Below are 17,850 nucleotides of genomic sequence, written 5' to 3'. Positions count from 1 at the left end.
TACACTGCCGTTGATGAAGTAGATGATAATCCGGCGTGTTCGGCTGAAGAACGAGAAATCCAATCTCCACCCAATGATCAAGATGGGGGAGAGAGAGAAACTGAAAACAAACCAGCACTCATTAGGAGGCCAGTATGTGGGTGGGGACCCAAATTAAGAGACAGGCAGAGGGTTTTTCACAAGCTTTATTATAAACAGAGAGATAAGCAATGACACAGCGTGGAAATGTGGCAGCGAGAAGATGGTTTTTCAATTTGAAGCTTACTTTGCAGGTCAGAAGTATAAGGTTCTGGAGGCCTGCTTACCACAGTTAGGTTGCTGACGAACTGGCGGCGAATAGATCTTAAGTGCTGCCTCGCTGATTGCCATCAATGGATACTGATGAATGGCTATAGCCTGGAAATATGGTGCACCTAGCATTCAGACAAATATACATCATAATACATAATACATATTATTTTGTGAAAAACTGAGTATCAATATACAAATGCATCAGATATCAGCAAATGTCTCAAACGTTGTCTTGCGATTCTACTGCCGACTTTCACTGCAGCCTGAGTAAAGGAAAGTTGTGCAGAAAGTGAAGATTGGGACTATGCATGCATTATCAGTGCATGTATTTATTGGTAGAGCACTGAGTGGTTTGTTTGAGCGTTTTATCAGATATATTGAGTCCCTGAAACTTCCTGTTGTCTCATGGTACAGAAAAACCCAATCTATTAACCACCTTTGGGGTTGTTGATCATTTTTCCAGTTTCTAAGAAATGGTTTGAATATGCAGATGAGAACATGACTTAAAGCGGGGTGAACGGACCGTTCATTCAGACATCTTCTGAAACATCAGGATCATCAGGTCTACAGTGAAGTCAACATGAAGACTCTCAGCCTGACAGTGGGACTGCTGCTCGTGCTGTTCACCGTTTACCACAGCGATGCCTGTAAGTCTGCTACTTGTACTTGTGTTAGATGAGACGAGAGTGAGACAGAGCGAGTTCATGGTCATGAAGACCAGTGTTGATCTTTAGATCTTCACTCTCACTCTTTAAAGTCAGATTGAATCCTCTGAGTAAACAAGTGTGGTCACATGTCCTTCATTGAGACAGATTTTTTTTAAACTTAAATTTGTTTTTCTATTTTCTCTGTATCTCTATCTTTTACGTCTTTGCTTAATAATCTTGCTCCAAGACATAAAATAAGAGCCTTCAAATGGTATCTTTCATTAACATATAACAAATTGTATTTTGTTACTTAATGAAGCATTAACCTTAATTATATCTGGTATGCTGGAGAAGTCATTAGAAGCAGACACAGCACTGAGTAATCCCTGTTTTTCTGTTACAGCTAAGGCAGTGATTTCACCTGACCTTTGCTGTTTTCACTTCTTTGACAAACGGATCCCAAAGGCGCACATCGTCTCCATCATGAAAACTCACAGACAATGCTCCACACCAGCATTTGTGTAAGTTTGTCTTTCACCGTCTCTTTGATTCGATCACTAATGTTTGCCAAGTAAGTCATCTGTAAGCAATGTATGATCGTCCACATTGAAGCCGTAACTCTGCTATTAACTGTAAAATATGTGAATATGAGAGCAAAATAATGATACTGACTTTTCTACAGGATCAAGACACCCAGAAGGCTTTTGTGTGTGAAACAGACTGCAGAGTGGGCAAAGGAACAATTTGTCAAACAAGAGAGAGGAACAACTGAACCAATGCCACAGTCAACAGCTCAAACATCTTTCATGACTCCGATGAATGCTACAAGCCGAAATGCATCAGTCACTCCATGAAGTTGCTTCATAAACTTTTTATTTTTTGCATCATCACAATATCAGTCTAATAATTTGTGGATTATGTTAAACCTCGGATAAATAAATTTCAGTATTTAGTATATGAACAAAACTATTGGGGCACATCTGAATCTTTGAATTCAGGTCTTTTCAGTCTTTTTGCCACAGGTGTATAATATCCACCAAAATGCGATGCAGTCTGTACAAACACTTGTGAACGACTGAGTTGTGTCATGTTGACCCATCTTGATGTGACAATATCTCAAAGAGCTTCATCTGATGAGGAAAGTTTATAATGCAACAATATGCAAAAAACATGTATTCAATCATTTGCTTTCACTATGCAATTTAAACTCTGTATTGTTTTGCTTCATTCTGCATTAAAGTTTCATTTCACAAAACTTAGCGACTTCATCTGACAGTGAATGTAAAAGTATGTGTGGTTTGTGGCTCAGCTCAGGGGAGGGGTGGAGCAGCGGGTTGACCCACACAGCTGTTCTCTATCACCGGGTCACGCCTTCCCCATTTCGCAAGGACGCTGGGACCTGACGAGAGAGCGGTGAGGTGTGCTGAGCCAGAGAAGGCAGCTGAAAAACTCAATTTTTGACACATCCTTGTGTCAAAAATCCTTATTAAATAAAAGAGCTGTCAATGAATAACGTCGTGTGCATGGTGGAATCATTTTTATGTCACTGTGTATTGCTTTGCTTCATTCTTCATTAAAGTTTTATTTCACAAAGCTCATCGACTTTGTCATTCATGCTCTGGCCTATGTTTTGGAGTTCATCAGAATGCTGGTTCATAGACGCAGAACAACTTTGTGACTGAGTTGCTGTTGTTCCCAATCGCTTCTGCTTTGTTCTACTATCACTAAGAGTTAAATTTGGAATAATTAGTGGTGAGGAAATTTCATAACTGGACTTGTTGCACAGATTCATCCCGGTACCACACTGGAATTCACTGAGCTCCTGAGAGCAACCCATTATTTCACAAACGTTTGTAGAAGCCGTCTGGATACTTACGTGCTTGATTTTATACACCTGAATTCAGTGATTTGGATGGGTGAACGAAGACATTTGGCGATATAATGTATATCAAACCAAAAAGTAAAATCTCTACTGTTCAAAAACAATGAACAAAATCAGATATTTTTCACCAACAGGGTTCCCTAATCAATTCAATTTTTTTTATACAGAGCCAAATCAAAAAATCAGTCGCCTCAAGGAGCTTTATGGTTTACGGTAGACCCTACAAATATACATACAGGCAATAAGTAACACATCCCCTTTGTAACAGTGAGACAGACCACGACAGGTCTAGTGGAACAAGAGGCATTTATTCACCATATAGCTCAGGATATGACAATGAGTGATTTGTCAAGCCTTCTCTATTCACAAAACAACAATCATCACCCTGACTAATTGCAGCTGGCATCCTTAAATACTCTCAGCTGTCACAGGCTAAACCATTATTCCACTAACAGGTGAGTTCTAAAATCCCAACCTTCCACCACGTTATACAATACATACATTTCAATGAATAAATATATACATACATTTTACATTTTCATATTAATAAATATTTTACACTTCTGACACCATAGCCATTATTGTAAAAATACCAAAAACCCAAGACAAAAGATTCCCCACACTCGATTAACTCATGGCCTCTCCCGGAACCAATAAATGGTGTCTGAAGTCCCGGGAAACGTTTGCCCCAAAAACCCTGAAGAAGACACAGGAAAGAAAGGTGAGTAATCACGTCTCAGTCACTTCTTTGCACAACCTTTATTTCTAGACTTGTCATACACATTTGCGTTAGTTCTCCTTACGCATAAACCTTACTTGCTCTCAATCACAACCTTTCCTTTTCACAGACAACCACCACATTTCTTGATGAGGAGCAGCTGTGCAGGACCTGGAACAAAGGCTACCAACTGATTTTAAAATGCACAATAAATATTCAATAAATAATTAAACTTGCGTGCAACTCTATGCTTAAAGTGCAACATAAGGTGTTTTTAATAAAGTGAAAAGTGTGCCCCTAAACTGCTATACAAATTATTATACAGGGTGGGCCATTTATATGGATACACCGTAATAAAATGGGAATGGTTGGTGATATTAAAGTCCTGTTTGTGGCACATTAGTATATGTGAGAGAGCAAACTCCTTAAGATAGGTGGTGACCATGGTGGCCATTTAGAAGTCGGCCATCTTGGATACAACTTTTGTTTTTTTCAATAGGAAGAGGGCCATGTGACACATCAAACTTATTGGTAATGTCACAAGAAAAACAATGGCGTGCTTGGTTTCAATGTAACTTTATTCTTTCATGAGTTATTTACAAGTTTCTGACCACTTATAAAATGTGTTCAATGTGCTGCCCATTGTGTTGGATTGTCAATGCAACCCTCTTCTCCCACTCTTCACACACTGATAGCAACACCGCAGGAGAAATGCCAGCACAGGCATCCAGTATCCGTAGTTTCAGGTGCTGCACATCTCGTATCTTCACACCATAGACAATTGCCTTCAGATGACCCCAAAGATAAAAGTCTAAGGGGGTCAGATCGGGAGACCTTGGGGGGCCATTCAACTGGCCCACGACGACCAATCCACTTTCCAGGAAACTGTTCATCTAGGAATGCTCGGACCTGGCACCATAATGTGGTGGTGCACCATCTTGCTGGAAAAACTCAGCGAACGTGCCAGCTTCAGTGCATAAAGAGGGAAACACATCATCATGTAGCAATTTCAAATATCCAGTGGCCTCGAGGTTTCCATTGATGAAGAATGGACCCACTATCGTTGTACCCCATATACCACACCAAACCATCACTTTTGTTGTTCCAACAGTCTTGGAGGGATCCATCCAATGTGGGTTAGTGTCAGACCAATAGCGGTGGTTTTGTTTGTTAACTTCACCATTCACATAAAAGTTTGCCTCATCACTGAACAAAATCTTCTGCGTGAACTGAGGGTCCTGTTCCAATTTTTGTTTTGCCCATTCTGCAAATTCTGTGCGCCGATCTGGGTCATCCTCGTTGAGATGCTCCAGTAGCTGGAGTTTGTAAGGGTGCCATTTGTGAGTAGCTAATATTGTCATGGCTGTGTGCAGGCAGGCACGGAGAAAGGACCCAAAATGCAGGACTCGGGGGCAGACGTGGACTCAAAAACACACAGCTTTATTGCTGGATAGCAACAGAACTAACCTAAACTGAGAAAATAAACTAAGCAGGCTGGCAGACAGAACACACAGTTAACATGAGGGTTGAAGAGACGTTAACGACGCGACAGAGAACAAAGGAAACACAGGGCTTATATACACATGGCAGTAATCAAGGGATGAGAGACAGGAGGGGAACATACCTGGGAGAAATCAGAGCTGACGGGACAGGGGAAACGTAAACTGAACACACTCACATGAGACGGGGACCTTCAGAATAAAACAGGAAGCACACGACAGACAGAGACACAGACGCAGACTCATAAGCAAGCACAATAACATCACGGACAAACAGAGAAGACCAAACACAGGCCACCTAAACTAAACATGAGGGCAAGCTAATAAAACCCAAACCAGAAATACTCATCATCATCGGCAAAGGAACAGAACACAATTACAATCAAAACAGCATCACCAGAGGATAAGAAATGATCCATAATGCAAAAATAAACCAAAGCATAAGAAACCCAAAATGCTGGGTCGAACCGACCCAGGACCGTGACAAATATCCGCTGAAGGGATGTTCGACTAATGCCACTCTCCAGTGCGTCCACATTTTGGCAAATCCAACACTGAACCAGTTTCACGAAACTTAGCAAGCAGTTTGCTAACTGTAGCTTGGGAGATGGGTGGTCTCGTAGGGTGTCTTGCATTGAAATCTGCTGCAATGACCCGGTTACTGCGTTCACCAGATATCAACACAATTTCGATCCTCTCCTCACGTGTTAACCTCTTCGACATGTCAATGGCTGTGAACAAAGAGAAACTTGTAAATAACTCATGAAAGAATAAAGTTACGTTGAAACCAAGCACACCATTGTTTTTCTTGTGACATTACCAATAAGTTTGATGTGTCACATGGCCCTCTTCCTATTGAAAAAACAAAAGATATATCCAAGATGGCCGACTTCTAAATGGTCACCATGGTCACCACCCATCTTGAGGAGTTTGCCCCCTCACATATACTAATGTGCCACAAACAGGACTTTAACATCACCAACCATTCCCATTTTATTACGGTGTATCCATATAAATGGCCCACCCTGTATAAACGGTAGTAAGGGAGTCCTTTTCCTTTCACTCCTCTTTAAAAAATGTAGCAAGCTTGAATACCTTTCATAATATTACAGCTCAGGATAGGAAAGCGTTTATCCATTTCTTCCATCATACAATCTAATCAGTCGACAGGTCATCAAAGAAGGATTCAGTAGAGTAATGAACCATTGTCTCCTTAAGTGATGCAACTAGATTTATAGCCTCAGACAGGTCAACAGTTTTGGACTGAAGCATTTCTGATAACGTGTTAGAGTCACTCAGAGTGTAAGGCTTCCAACAAAATATCACATCCATCTGAACCAGATTCCCCCTTTGCTTCTACAGCTCTCTGTGCATTGGTCTCTGATGAGATCTCTGTTAGTACACACAAAATAACAATCTGTCCATGATATTGCAGCACACTATATGTCTAGAAGATCTGCACATATTACTAAAGCACTACAGTTCTCTTGGTGCCCCATGAAACATTTCCTCCTGCACTGTCAGTCTTATGTAATGGATGAAAGATGCAGGTATGAATGTGTATAATCGTTCTAGCAAAGAAAATACATTTCCTGCATCGGGAACTGTGTCCTTTATCCATCCTGGTACACCAGAATATAACCCACTCATCACAGATGCTCCGTCATACTCTTGGCCGACCTTGTTCTGTCTGTAGTCCAGCCCAAGTTTGTCCACACATCCAATAATCTTGCTGGTCAACTCAGCAGTATCCTGTCTGTCTCTTGAAACCCCAAGAAACTCTGGAGTAAGGCACCATAATAGTAGTATCTAACTACAGAAGAATTTTTCTCTGATTTATTGTCATCTTTCCAGTCTCCTTTTAACCACAGGGTCATGATTGCTTATCATGTTCAGCATTTCTAGGAAAATTCCCCTTTTATTTGAGTCAGCAGATTGTGACCACGCTGAGCTATGTTTTTAGTAGCAGTGCTTACTGCTTTTGTCTTAATGTATGTCTAGTTTTTAAGCACTGTTTCTCGCGATGGCAAGGGCCATACATTAACAATGATAACAATAATAATCGTGGCTCAAGAGTTGGGAGTTCGCCTTGTAATCAGCAGGTTGCCGGTTTGAGCCCCGGCTCGGACACTCTCGGTCGTTGTGTCCTCGGGCAAGACACTTCACCTACTGCCTACTGGTGATGGCCAGAGGGGCTGATGGCGTGATATGGCAGCCTCGCTTCTGTCAGTCTGCCCCAGGGCAGCTGTGGCTACAACTGTAGCTTGCCTCCACCAGTGAGTGAATGAATAGTGGAATTGTAAAGTGCTTTGAGGGCTTTCGAAAAGCGCTATATAAATGCAATCCATTATTATTATTATTATTATTACAGTCATCTAAGTTGCACAGAACCCATCCATTTCCATCCATCTTCTTCAGCTAATCCGGGGCCGGGTGGCGGGGGCAGCCCAAGCAGAGAAGCCCAGACCTCCCTCTCCCCAGACACCTCCTCCAGCTTATCCGGGGGAACACCGAGGCGTTCCCAGGCCACCCGAGAGATATAATCTATCCAGCGTGTCCTGGGTCTGCCCCGGGGCCTTCTCCCGGTGGGACATGCCTGGAAAACCTCGCCCAGGAGGCGCCCAAGGGGCATCCTTGTCAGATGCCTGAACCACCTCAACTGGCTCCTTTCGATGTGGAGGAGCAGCGGCTCTACTTTGAGCCCCTCCCAAATGGCCACACTTCTCACGCTATCTCTAAGGGAGAGGCCAGCCACCTTTCAGAGGAAGCTCATTTCTGCCGCTTGTATTTGTGATGTATTTCGGTCACTACCCACAGCTCGTGACCATAGGTGAGGGTTGGGGCGTAGATCGACCGGTAAATTGAGAGCTTCGCTTTTACACTCAGCTCTCTCTTCACCACAACAGACCGGTACAGCGTCCGCATCGCTTCAGCCACTGCACCAATCCCCTTCCCTTCTCCCATCACTCGTGAACAAGACCCCGAGATACTTAAACTCCTCCACTTGGGGCAGGGTCTCGTCCCTGACCCGGAGTGGGCACTGCCCCAAGTGGAGGAGTTTTCACAGAACCCACTGACTTTAAACATTGCTTTCTTCCAATGACGATACCCCACAGCTGAAGTAAATACACAGTAACAAGAGTCTCTGCTCTGGGAACATTCCAACCAAGTTTTGTGGCGTTCTGGTGCAGCCTTGATATGTCTTAGGAAACCTCAGACCACGTGACTGTGGGGCCTTCACTTTTGAATTTGGATATTTTTAAATTCACATACAAAACAGAAAAATATTGCAAATCCAAAACTCTGCACAGTAATCGACTTGGAGGAGAGAAGGAGAAATTCAAAAAACAAAGGAGCACTCATGGCATTTTTAACATGAAGAAACGCCCAGAATCACACTAAGCGGGTCACAACGTTAGCGTGTTAGATCTTCTATTGCAGTTAAAGGTCAGCATGGTTGTGGTCTGTTGTAATACAAACAAAAAAAATACCCAGCATGAAGAATGAATGTGTTTACATTTAATCAAAGCCACAGTCTTTCTCAAACTTTAACTAGAGTACTTTTAGTTGCTTAAAACTGTGAGGTGGGATCAGTTATAACTGTGCCTCCAATGCAGCTTGAAATATGGTGCAGCTAGCATTCAGACAAATATGGAACATGCAAACATAAAACATCCATAATACATATTTTTGTGTGAAAAAGTGAGTATCAATACATAAATGCATTTTTAATATTTAGTTTGCAGAAATTATTTACGTAACCTGAACTGATGCACATCAGACATGAGCGGATGTCTCACGTGTTGCCTTGTGATTCTTCTGCAGCCTGAATGAAGGAAAGTTGTGCAGAAAGTGATGATCAAGGAATATTGAGGAAAATTATGAAATTACAGAAGAGGATGGACAAAAAAGATATAAAGATGCACGCAGTGGATGCAATGTAAGGACCACATGGAGTGGTTTGTTTGAGCTTGTTTTATCAGATAATCAGAGTGATACTGAGGCCCTGAAACTTCATGTTGTTCTTTCTCAATATTTTGGGTACTCATGCCAGGAGACCAACAACCCCATAGTCAGTATGCAACAGTGGTGAAACCCCCCCCCCAGCTTTATGTTTTTTGATTCACTCTTTTGGTAAAACAAATGGCTCAGCACAGCACAGCATGTTACTACATGAAAATATGAAGGTGGTAGGAGAGAAAAAAAAAAAAGTAAATATTAAGCTAATAGTGCACAGCACAGGCCTGCAACAGAGGCAAAACAAAGATGAAACAATCAAGCGGTGACAGATGTGGCAAGCAGTGAGCTTGTTGTAAACAGACACCAAATATTTTCAGTCATCAACGAGACCTGAAACCCAGTCGCCGAAGTGACTGAAGAGGTAGCAAAACAAACATACGGAGGCCAAATTCTCATAAACTGTTCCCTTGAGGAGCGAAGAAAGCAGGTGAAACATTCCAGAGGAAACACTCCATAAGAATTTGCTGCCAGGTTGTTTTACTGGGAGGTTTGTTATTTATCTAAGACGTGTTGTGTTTGTGCAGCATTTTCAAAACTATCATAAAGTGTATTTAGGTTGGTGTCAGGAACACTGTGCCAGCTTGGAAGTCAAAAAAGCAGCGATAAAGGCTCAGTCTTCAAATACAGTCTCAGTATCTTTATCCTGCAAAATGTCCAGCAGGACTGAATTTTTCAGACATGACCAAACACAGTGTGTAGAAGTTCCTGCTGAGGCCTTGCAGTTCAAACAGAGGTGGAAGCTGATGATTCATTTGTGTTTTATGTGGTGAGAGTTTCACACGGTGCAGAATTTTACATTTCAGCAGGGTTACGCAGTACAGTTACACACTGATATTTTTTTGTATGATCCCAAATCACATCCTATTCTTCCTCAGTGATGTCTACAGCAAGTTTATTTTTCCACACCTGTGCTACAGCATGGATGCTTATTACATCCAACACATCAGTTTGATTCAAGGCACTGTAAAGATGAGATATGGCTTTCTTGGCTGGGCCTGGGAGAAGTAACTGCTGATATCCTGCTTTTAATATTGAAAGCAGTTTTTTGGGGGGTTTTGAAGTCTGAGAACTGAATGTATCTAAAAAAGAAAGTAAAGTTAGGGAGATTTGTCTATTTGAACAGCCAGATATCACCTTCACCTTAGAGAGAAGTCCTCAATATGAAGAAACCTCAAGAACCAGAGTCAGTGGGTGTGTGGCTGATTTTAGCATTTAAAATCTTTTGTTGTGGTTTCTTGGTTAAGGTTTGGCATGATAGGGTCTGGTCTCATACCACAAAAATATATATATATATACACAACATGAACATTAAAACTGCTGTCCGTCTTTAACTTTAACTACAGTGCTTTGATTGCTTTTACCTGTTGGTGGGACTGGTGTAACGGTGACTCCAAGTAGTGCAGAAATGTGGCGCTCCAGACGTCCAGAAACATGCGAATGTACACTCATCAGACATGTTACTGTATGAAAATCTGCTCAGTAACATACAAATGTTCAGTAACTCAGTACTGATGGTTTGAATAACTACCTGCTGCCTGTTGATTCTCACACAGACCTTCACTACAGCCTGGATAAAGCGAAGGTTTGTAGAAAGTGATGATTAGGGACTATCGGTGAGAATTATGAAATGACAGGAAACGTTTAATCAAGGAAACAGGATGAATGAACGAACCACAAAAAGAAGAGTTTATCATCAAACTACATCTTGACATTTGCAACTTGACCTACTAACTTTGTGATATAAAGACAATGCATGCAATGTAAGAACTTTGTAGAACAATGGGCGTTTTGTTTGAGTTTGTGTTATCAGATAATCAAACTGATAATGAGTCCCTGAAACTTCCTGTTATCTCATGGTACAGAAAAACCCACTCTATTAACCAACTTTGGGGTTGTTGATTGTTTTTCCACTTTCTTTAGAAGTGCATTGAATATGCAGATGAGAAAGTGATTTAAAGTGGGGCGATCGGACTGATCGCTTCAGACATCTTCTGAAACATCAGGATCATCAGGTCTACAGCGAAATCAACATGAAGACTCTCAGCCTGACGGTGGGACTGCTGCTTGTACTCTTCATCATTTACTACGGCGATGCCGCACGTAAGTCTGTTAGCCTACTTTTTCTTGACTGGTGGGAAACTCTACTGTGAGAATTCAATTCTGTATTTTTTCTTTTTGTTTTTTTCTTTGAAAATGATTGAAAAAGTATAATTTTTCCTAAATTTAGCCTCTGACTAAGGCATGTACTTTGATGCCTCTTTAAATTAAACACAAAATTTTACATTTAAAACACCATCTTCCTAACACAGATAATTATCTCAGCTCGATGAAAAGGATGAAGAACACATATTTTGCTTGAAACAGCTTAATTTTTCTGTGCATTTGTCTTTGTGTACAAACACAAGTGCAGCAGCTAGGCCATCAAATTCATCTATGTTCACAGTACATGCTGAACAATATTGATTGCACTTTCAGCAACATATCTGTTCTTCTACATTCAGGCCATCTACGGTCATTTCATGTGCATTTTGGATTTATCATCACAGTTGATCTATAAAAAAATAATATAGATGATCTGCACAGCAGGAAAAGCATTGAAAACAAAGAAACAAACTGAAAAAAGAAAAAATCAAAGCGCTATGATGTTGGACGTACGTCTGTTAGCCCACTGTCCCCTCCAGACCAAAGGAAAATTCTACTCTGAGCACTAGATTCTGTAATTTTCTGTATTTTAGTGCTTAGAACGAACAGAAAAACAAACAAATACAAAAAATTGTTGTTATGACATAAAGGAAAATTTCAAATAGTGACAGGATTTAAAAATGTATTTGAGAACTAGCCCAGTGTCAGATTGGTGACCCATTGTCTACAACACGGACAACAGTGGAAAGTGGATGGACATAAGCATTATTAAAGAAGCCTGAACTAACTTAAAAGAGATAACTGCTGAATTTCACAGATTATTATTTAACCCCATGAGATTAATAACAATGATAATTACAACAATAAATCAATGGACTTTCAATCTTGTTTTCACATGTATGTGCAAAGTACGAAAATTTTTTAACAGCTAATCTTGAAGTTTTAATTTTTGCAGTATGTGTTATCTTGTGAGGCTCAGAAGCCTCCAGTTAGCTATTCCTCTAACTTTATAACGCTGATTTGATTCTCCAGCATCTTACTTTTATCTACAAATTTCACTTATTTTATTTTGTCATTTGGTGTAATTACTTCGCTAAAATAAAAATAACCAGTTTCTGCTCATCTCCTTGAATGTAAAAGGTAATTCCACAAAAATTAAAACATAAAGTTTAAATAAAAAAGTAACACAATATTGCCGCTAAAAGCTAGCCAGCCTAGTTTAGCGCTGGTTTGAACTTCCTTGGTTTGTGACTAATCAAATCACATTTTTCTCTTTGTCCAAAGATGGAGTAACAGCTTTACTGAGGCTCTCAAACTGATTTATGTTTCAAGCAAAACAGTGTTGCTCTCAAGCAGCATATTCTTATAACACCTCTAAATATATCATTCTGTTAATGTAATGACATCCATTTGAATCCATCCATTACCTGTGCTTTTTTGTATCTATCACAATCGATATAAAAAACACACAACTACAGTATTTTACTTTCTTCTGATCCGAATAGCTTGAGAAAATCTTTAAATATATATATTCCCCGCTCGCCCCTGCGGGCAGCTTCGATCCTTCAAGCTCGGGTCCTCTACCAGAGGCCTGGGAGCTTGAGGGTCCTGCGCAGTATCTTAGCTGTTCCCAGGACTGCGCTCTTCTGGACAGAGATCTCCGATGTTGTTCCTGGGATCTGTTGGAGCCACTTGCCTAGTTTGGGAGTCACTGCACCTGTTGCTCCGATTACCACGGGGACCACTGTTACCTTCACCCTCAACATCTTCTCCAGCTCTTCTCTGAGCCCTTGGATTTTCTCGAGCTTCTCATATTCCATCTCTCTGATGTTGCTGTCATTCGGAACCGCTACATCGATCGCTACGGCCGTCGTATTCTGTTTGTCTACCACCACTATGTCCGGTTGGAAGTCCCACAGGATCTTAGCTCGGTCATTCTCCACCACCCTAGGGGGCGTCTCCCATTTTGACCTCAGGACTTCCAGGCCGTACTCGGCACAGATGTGTCTATATACTATGCCAGCCACTTGGTTATGGCGTTCCATGTATGCCCTGCCTGCTAGCATCTTGCACTGTGGTGGATTGTCTCAGGGACATCTTTACACAGCCTGCACCTGGGGTCTTGCCTGGTGTGATAGACCCCAGCCATGATTAGTGCCTCTGTGCTGTCTTTCAGTCCAGCTTTGTCCAGCCTCTGGTAGGATTTCTGGATGTCAGCCACCTTCGCTATCTGCCGGTGGTACATACCGTGCAGATAGCGGAGGTGGCCGCTATCTGCACTATAAAGGAATGAGAAAAGAAAAATTAGATCCTTACATTCTGGCATGTTGTTGGACATCCCTCATTGTGATGGTTTTTCTTCATTAAATTTTAACTGTGAAATTGAATTAATAATCTTGCTCTAAGACATAAAATATGATCCTTCAAAGTGTATGTTTTATTTAGATATAATAAACATCACTGCGGTGCCTGCTGACCATTAACCTTAATTACTAAAAACATGAAAAAGTATTTGTGATGTGTTGGACATCAGTACTGACAAATCTCTGATTTTCCTTTTACAGCTCATGGAGTGAAACCAACACCTGACCTTTGCTGTTTTAAATTCTATGGGAGAAAGATCCCAACAAAGCAGATCAAATCCATCAAAAAAACTCACAGCAAATGCACAACACCAGCATTTGTGTAAGTTTGTCTTTCACAGTCTCTTTAATACAGTCACAGATATTTGCCAAAATAATGTATTATCCTCCACATAGAAGCTGTAATGCTTGGGGTGGCTGTAGCTCAGGCGGTAGAGCAGGTCATCTGCTGATCGCAAGGTCGGTGGGTCGATTCCTGGCTTTCCCCCAGTCTGCATGCCAAATATCCTTGGGCAAGATACTAACCCCAAATTGCTCTCTGATGCATCCATCGGAGTATGAATGTGTGTGCGCATGTTAGTTAGAAAGCACTTAGAAAAATGTGCTTGTGTGGTTGGGTGAATGCACAACTTGTGTAAAGTGCTTTGAGTGCTCAGAAGCATAGAAAAGTGCTGTAGAAGAACCAGTCCATTTACCATTTAAAAGTTAATATGGGAGCAAAATAATGATACATATTTTCTGCAGGATCAAGACACCCAGAGGAGATTTCTGCGTGAGACAGAGTGAGAATTGGGCATTGAAAGCATTTGTCCAAAGCAAATAACACAATGAAGACATGGAGAATCTACCGCGCAAAATGCCGAAATGCATCAATTACTCCATGAATTTGCTTTTTAATCCAGAAGTGTTGCTGGAGTTTTGACCTCTCCATAATGTGCCTGCTTAATTACTGTCAGCATTTCTGAAGACAAGATACATTTATTATGCATTGATTTAATTCAAAATAAAGATATCAATTTTAGAATTTGAATGAAATGTTAAAAATTCTTTTTCTGAGGTTTTCTGTTTCGTTGCCACAGGTGTATGAAATCAAACACATCTTTACAATTGGCAGTCTTTACAAACATTTGTGAAAGAATCAGTCGCTTTGAAGACTGTGACACTTCTCTCTTTGAAATACCACAATCATCTGAAAGTGAAAGCATTCAGTGACGGATTAGATAAAGTTACATGGTGGGGTTGGTGATTGCAGAGACAGAGGGCTGGAAACATCTCCAGTGCTCTGCTGACTCAGTATCATGTGTTTCCACGTGTAGGTGGCCCAAACTTTTGTCCATATAGTATTCCACACTGCCTACATTCACTTAAAGCATGTTGTCCCAGCTTGATGTGACAATGTCCCAAAGAGCACTGCTAGGCTTTCTTTGGTCTTGGAGACGTTCTTCAAAGCTCTGAGGTGTGTTTTAGGCTCATTCACACACTACTCTGTAACTTACTTTCCCACAAAGATCCAAATCACTGTTGAAGTGCATTTCTCAAGAACAGAGTGCCACTTGTCCTCAGTCAGCGTGCAGTTGATTTCAGTTCAGGTTACCACCTGTAGAGCAGGAAACGCCTCCTTATATTCCACTTTATTTTCCTGCTGCTTATCTCTAACTGAGCTATCGTTAATTTGAAATGTTTTTGATTCTGCAGACTTTGAGGTTATTTCCAGGTTGAAATGAGTGATTTGTTTTCACTTTGCCATTGTGATACAGATACAGTATATCCAAAGCATTTGTATCTCACTCTGTATTGTTTTGCTTCATTCTTGAATAAAGTTTTGTTTCACAAAAATCAACGACCATCTGACAGTGAATGTGTGCTTTTATGCTTTGGCCTAATTAATGGAATTCATCAGAATGCAGGTTATAAAAGTTTGTTAATGTAGTTGAAGGTCAAAGTGGAAAATGTGTCATAGGAAGAACTCTCACAAACTCATTATCTGAACGTGGGAAAATTCTCTGAGCTGCTCTGAAGTTGAATGTGAATCTACACAAATGTTTATGTAAACAAATGCAATGTGAAAACTGGAAGTCATCAATAGTTATCAAAAGTTTAAAATTAAAGTGTAAAGAAATATTTTCATATTCATAAGTTTTAAATTTTCCATGTGAGAGAAGGAGTGGATTACTTTAAGACTTCATGAAGATGCGCTTTTTAAGGGGAAACCAGATTAGGAGCAGTCACAGTCCAGGTGAGTTGGCTGTATTTGTTCATATTGCCCTTGTCAGTGTACCTGCGATGTTCACATGATAGTGATCCAGAACAATCAACTGTCAGTATTTAAGACCAGTGCCGACATCTCTTCTTTGCCAGTTAACCACACGTTAGTAACAGGCTGCCTTAGCGTCTCATGCGGTGTTTCTGTGATGAACTTACCTTGTTCTCCTTGTGCTCTCAGTCGTGTCTCTGATCCATCCTTCACATTGTCTGCAGACTGCATTCCTACCTGGACGCTGGTCACCACCTTTGGATTCCTTCATGTTCATGTTCGCTCTTCTCGCTCTTCACCACCTGCCTGCCCTCCTGCCTTCAACTGTTCTGGATCACTGGATTAATCAGGTTGGGCTCACTCCACTCATCCACCTTGCAGGACGTTCACCAGGCCAACATTACTCTCCCGGGAGCAACCTCCACTCCACCTGCCAAGTAGGCCACAAAACTCAGATCTGTCTCACCCTCTCTAACCTTTGTCTCCCCGTGCCTTGACTTTATCACTGCTTCCATGATTGAATCTACTTTTGGGTCCAGGTTCACGTACTGGCCTCCAGGCCCATGTGACAAACAGAGGAAAATGGTCAGGCTGCTTTGAGGTGACAGGATGGAAACAGTAACTCAAATAACCACAGCAAAAGAACACACCGAGTGCTGCTCAAGTCAGTCATAAACAAAACTTTCCATGCGGGAGGAGGAGGGGTGGATATTACTTTAAGTTTCCCTAAAGAAAAACACTTTTTAAAAAGAAAACCATGTTTGGTGCTCTTATTGCTTTAGTTATTTTGTAGACTTTGACTTTATACAAAAGCTAACAAAACTTTCTATATAATTTTGTTAGCTTTTATCATTTCACAATTTCAGATATTAAACAGTAAGTGACCATATATATAGCCTGCTATGTATCAATAGTTCAGGCTGCTGCTGATAGAGTAAGGGTATGGAAGATAAACTACACTGCTGGCAGGGTTTAATACAACCAACTGGCACTAAGAATAACTCAGAGAAGAGAGAGCAGGTTAATGAGGGTGCCCAGAGGACAATAACAGTATGTGTGTATGAGATTTGAAGATCATTGCATTTAGTTTTTATTTACATTTTACAAAGCATCCCAAGATTTTTGGAGTTTTCCAGAGGAACAGGATGCTGTTTGAAATCCACGTAAATGTTACCACTGGAGGGTGAGAAGGCCGATGGGGAATTTGAGGAAGGTAATTCAGATTTTGATGAGTGTAGCTGCTTGTATGGTGATGAGGACTGGAGATAGGAGGCTCTTCAGTCGGCAGAAGGACCACTAGAAACAAGGAGACGTAAGAGCAAGAACACAAGGTAGCCTCTTACAGAACTCGGTTTGGACTGTTACACTCCTCTTTGGAGGCAAGAGACGAGCACAGCAGGTCTTATTACACTGACATTAATGATGTAGATGATAATCAGGCGTGTTCGGCTGAAGAACGAGGAATCCAATCTCCACCCAATGGCCAACTTGGGAGAGAGAGAGAAACTGAAAACAAACCAGCACTCATTATTGTCAACGGGCGTCCGGTTCCCTGAGAGGGATCCAGACACTGGCGGAAGGTTTATCACAAGCTTAATAATAAATAATAAGAAAAAAAATAATAATAATAAATACAGAGAGATAAGCAATGACACAGTGTGGATATGTAGTGGGGAGTTTCTGACATGAAGGTACATGAAGGTATTTCTACTAATTTACTTTTAACATTATTATTTCAGTGAAACAATAAACAACCTTTCTATTTTTTAATGTTAAGGTAAAACAATCTGTAGTATCCCCTCAAAAACAGCTTGCTTGTATGCTGATAAGGACTGAGAACAGGAGGCTCTTCAATCAGCAGAAGAACCACCAGAAACAAGGTAAGAGCAAGAGCACAGGGTAATCTCTTAAAGAACTAAGAGGCCTCTTTGGAGGCAGAATATTATGCAGAGACGCGCACAGCAGATCTTACCACACTGCTGTTGATGAAGAAGATGATAATTGATGTGTTTGGCTGAAGAATCAGATATCCAA

At 41.0% G+C, this 17,850-nt stretch overlaps 1 protein-coding gene and 1 long non-coding RNA gene across 3 annotated transcripts in view; both read left to right on the top strand.

Moving 5' to 3' along the window:
- The first annotated feature begins 747 nt into the window (after positions 1 to 747).
- Positions 748 to 2,193, top strand: LOC102080381 (C-C motif chemokine 3). Its single transcript, XM_019360836.2, has 3 exons — positions 748 to 938; positions 1,342 to 1,459; positions 1,621 to 2,193. Exons 1-3 carry the CDS (start codon positions 872 to 874, stop codon positions 1,790 to 1,792), a joined length of 357 nt encoding a protein of 118 aa, XP_019216381.1. The 5' UTR covers positions 748 to 871; the 3' UTR covers positions 1,793 to 2,193.
- Positions 2,194 to 10,928: 8,735 nt separating this feature from the next.
- LOC100711446 (uncharacterized) overlaps positions 10,929 to 17,850 on the top strand; it is a 34,242-nt gene continuing 27,320 nt past the window's right edge. The window contains exons 1-3 of one of the 2 annotated variants that reach the window (XR_002062690.2): positions 10,929 to 11,157; positions 13,764 to 13,884; positions 14,307 to 17,696. This is a non-coding gene — a long non-coding RNA (uncharacterized LOC100711446). The remainder of the gene's footprint in view (positions 11,158 to 13,763; positions 13,885 to 14,306; positions 17,697 to 17,850) is intronic. The other variant, XR_002062689.2, reaches the window with a different exon arrangement.

This window comes from Oreochromis niloticus, linkage group LG7 (assembly GCF_001858045.2).
Source record: "Oreochromis niloticus isolate F11D_XX linkage group LG7, O_niloticus_UMD_NMBU, whole genome shotgun sequence".
NCBI lineage: Eukaryota > Metazoa > Chordata > Actinopteri > Cichliformes > Cichlidae > Oreochromis > Oreochromis niloticus.
The sequence above is the reverse complement of the archived record's forward strand: the minus strand, read 5'-3'. Positions and strand labels throughout refer to the sequence as shown.

What these genes read in the sequence shown, in the direction of transcription:
- LOC102080381 (XM_019360836.2), top strand. Translation starts at nt 872, where the DNA reads ATGAAGACTCTCAGCCTGACAGTGGGACTGCTGCTCGTGCTGTTCACC. An exon ending in CGTTTACCACAGCGATGCCT is followed by an intron (nt 939 to 1,341) that starts GTAAGTCTGCTA and finishes TTTCTGTTACAG; the next exon opens with CTAAGGCAGTGATTTCACCT. An exon ending in TGCTCCACACCAGCATTTGT is followed by an intron (nt 1,460 to 1,620) that starts GTAAGTTTGTCT and finishes ACTTTTCTACAG; the next exon opens with GATCAAGACACCCAGAAGGC.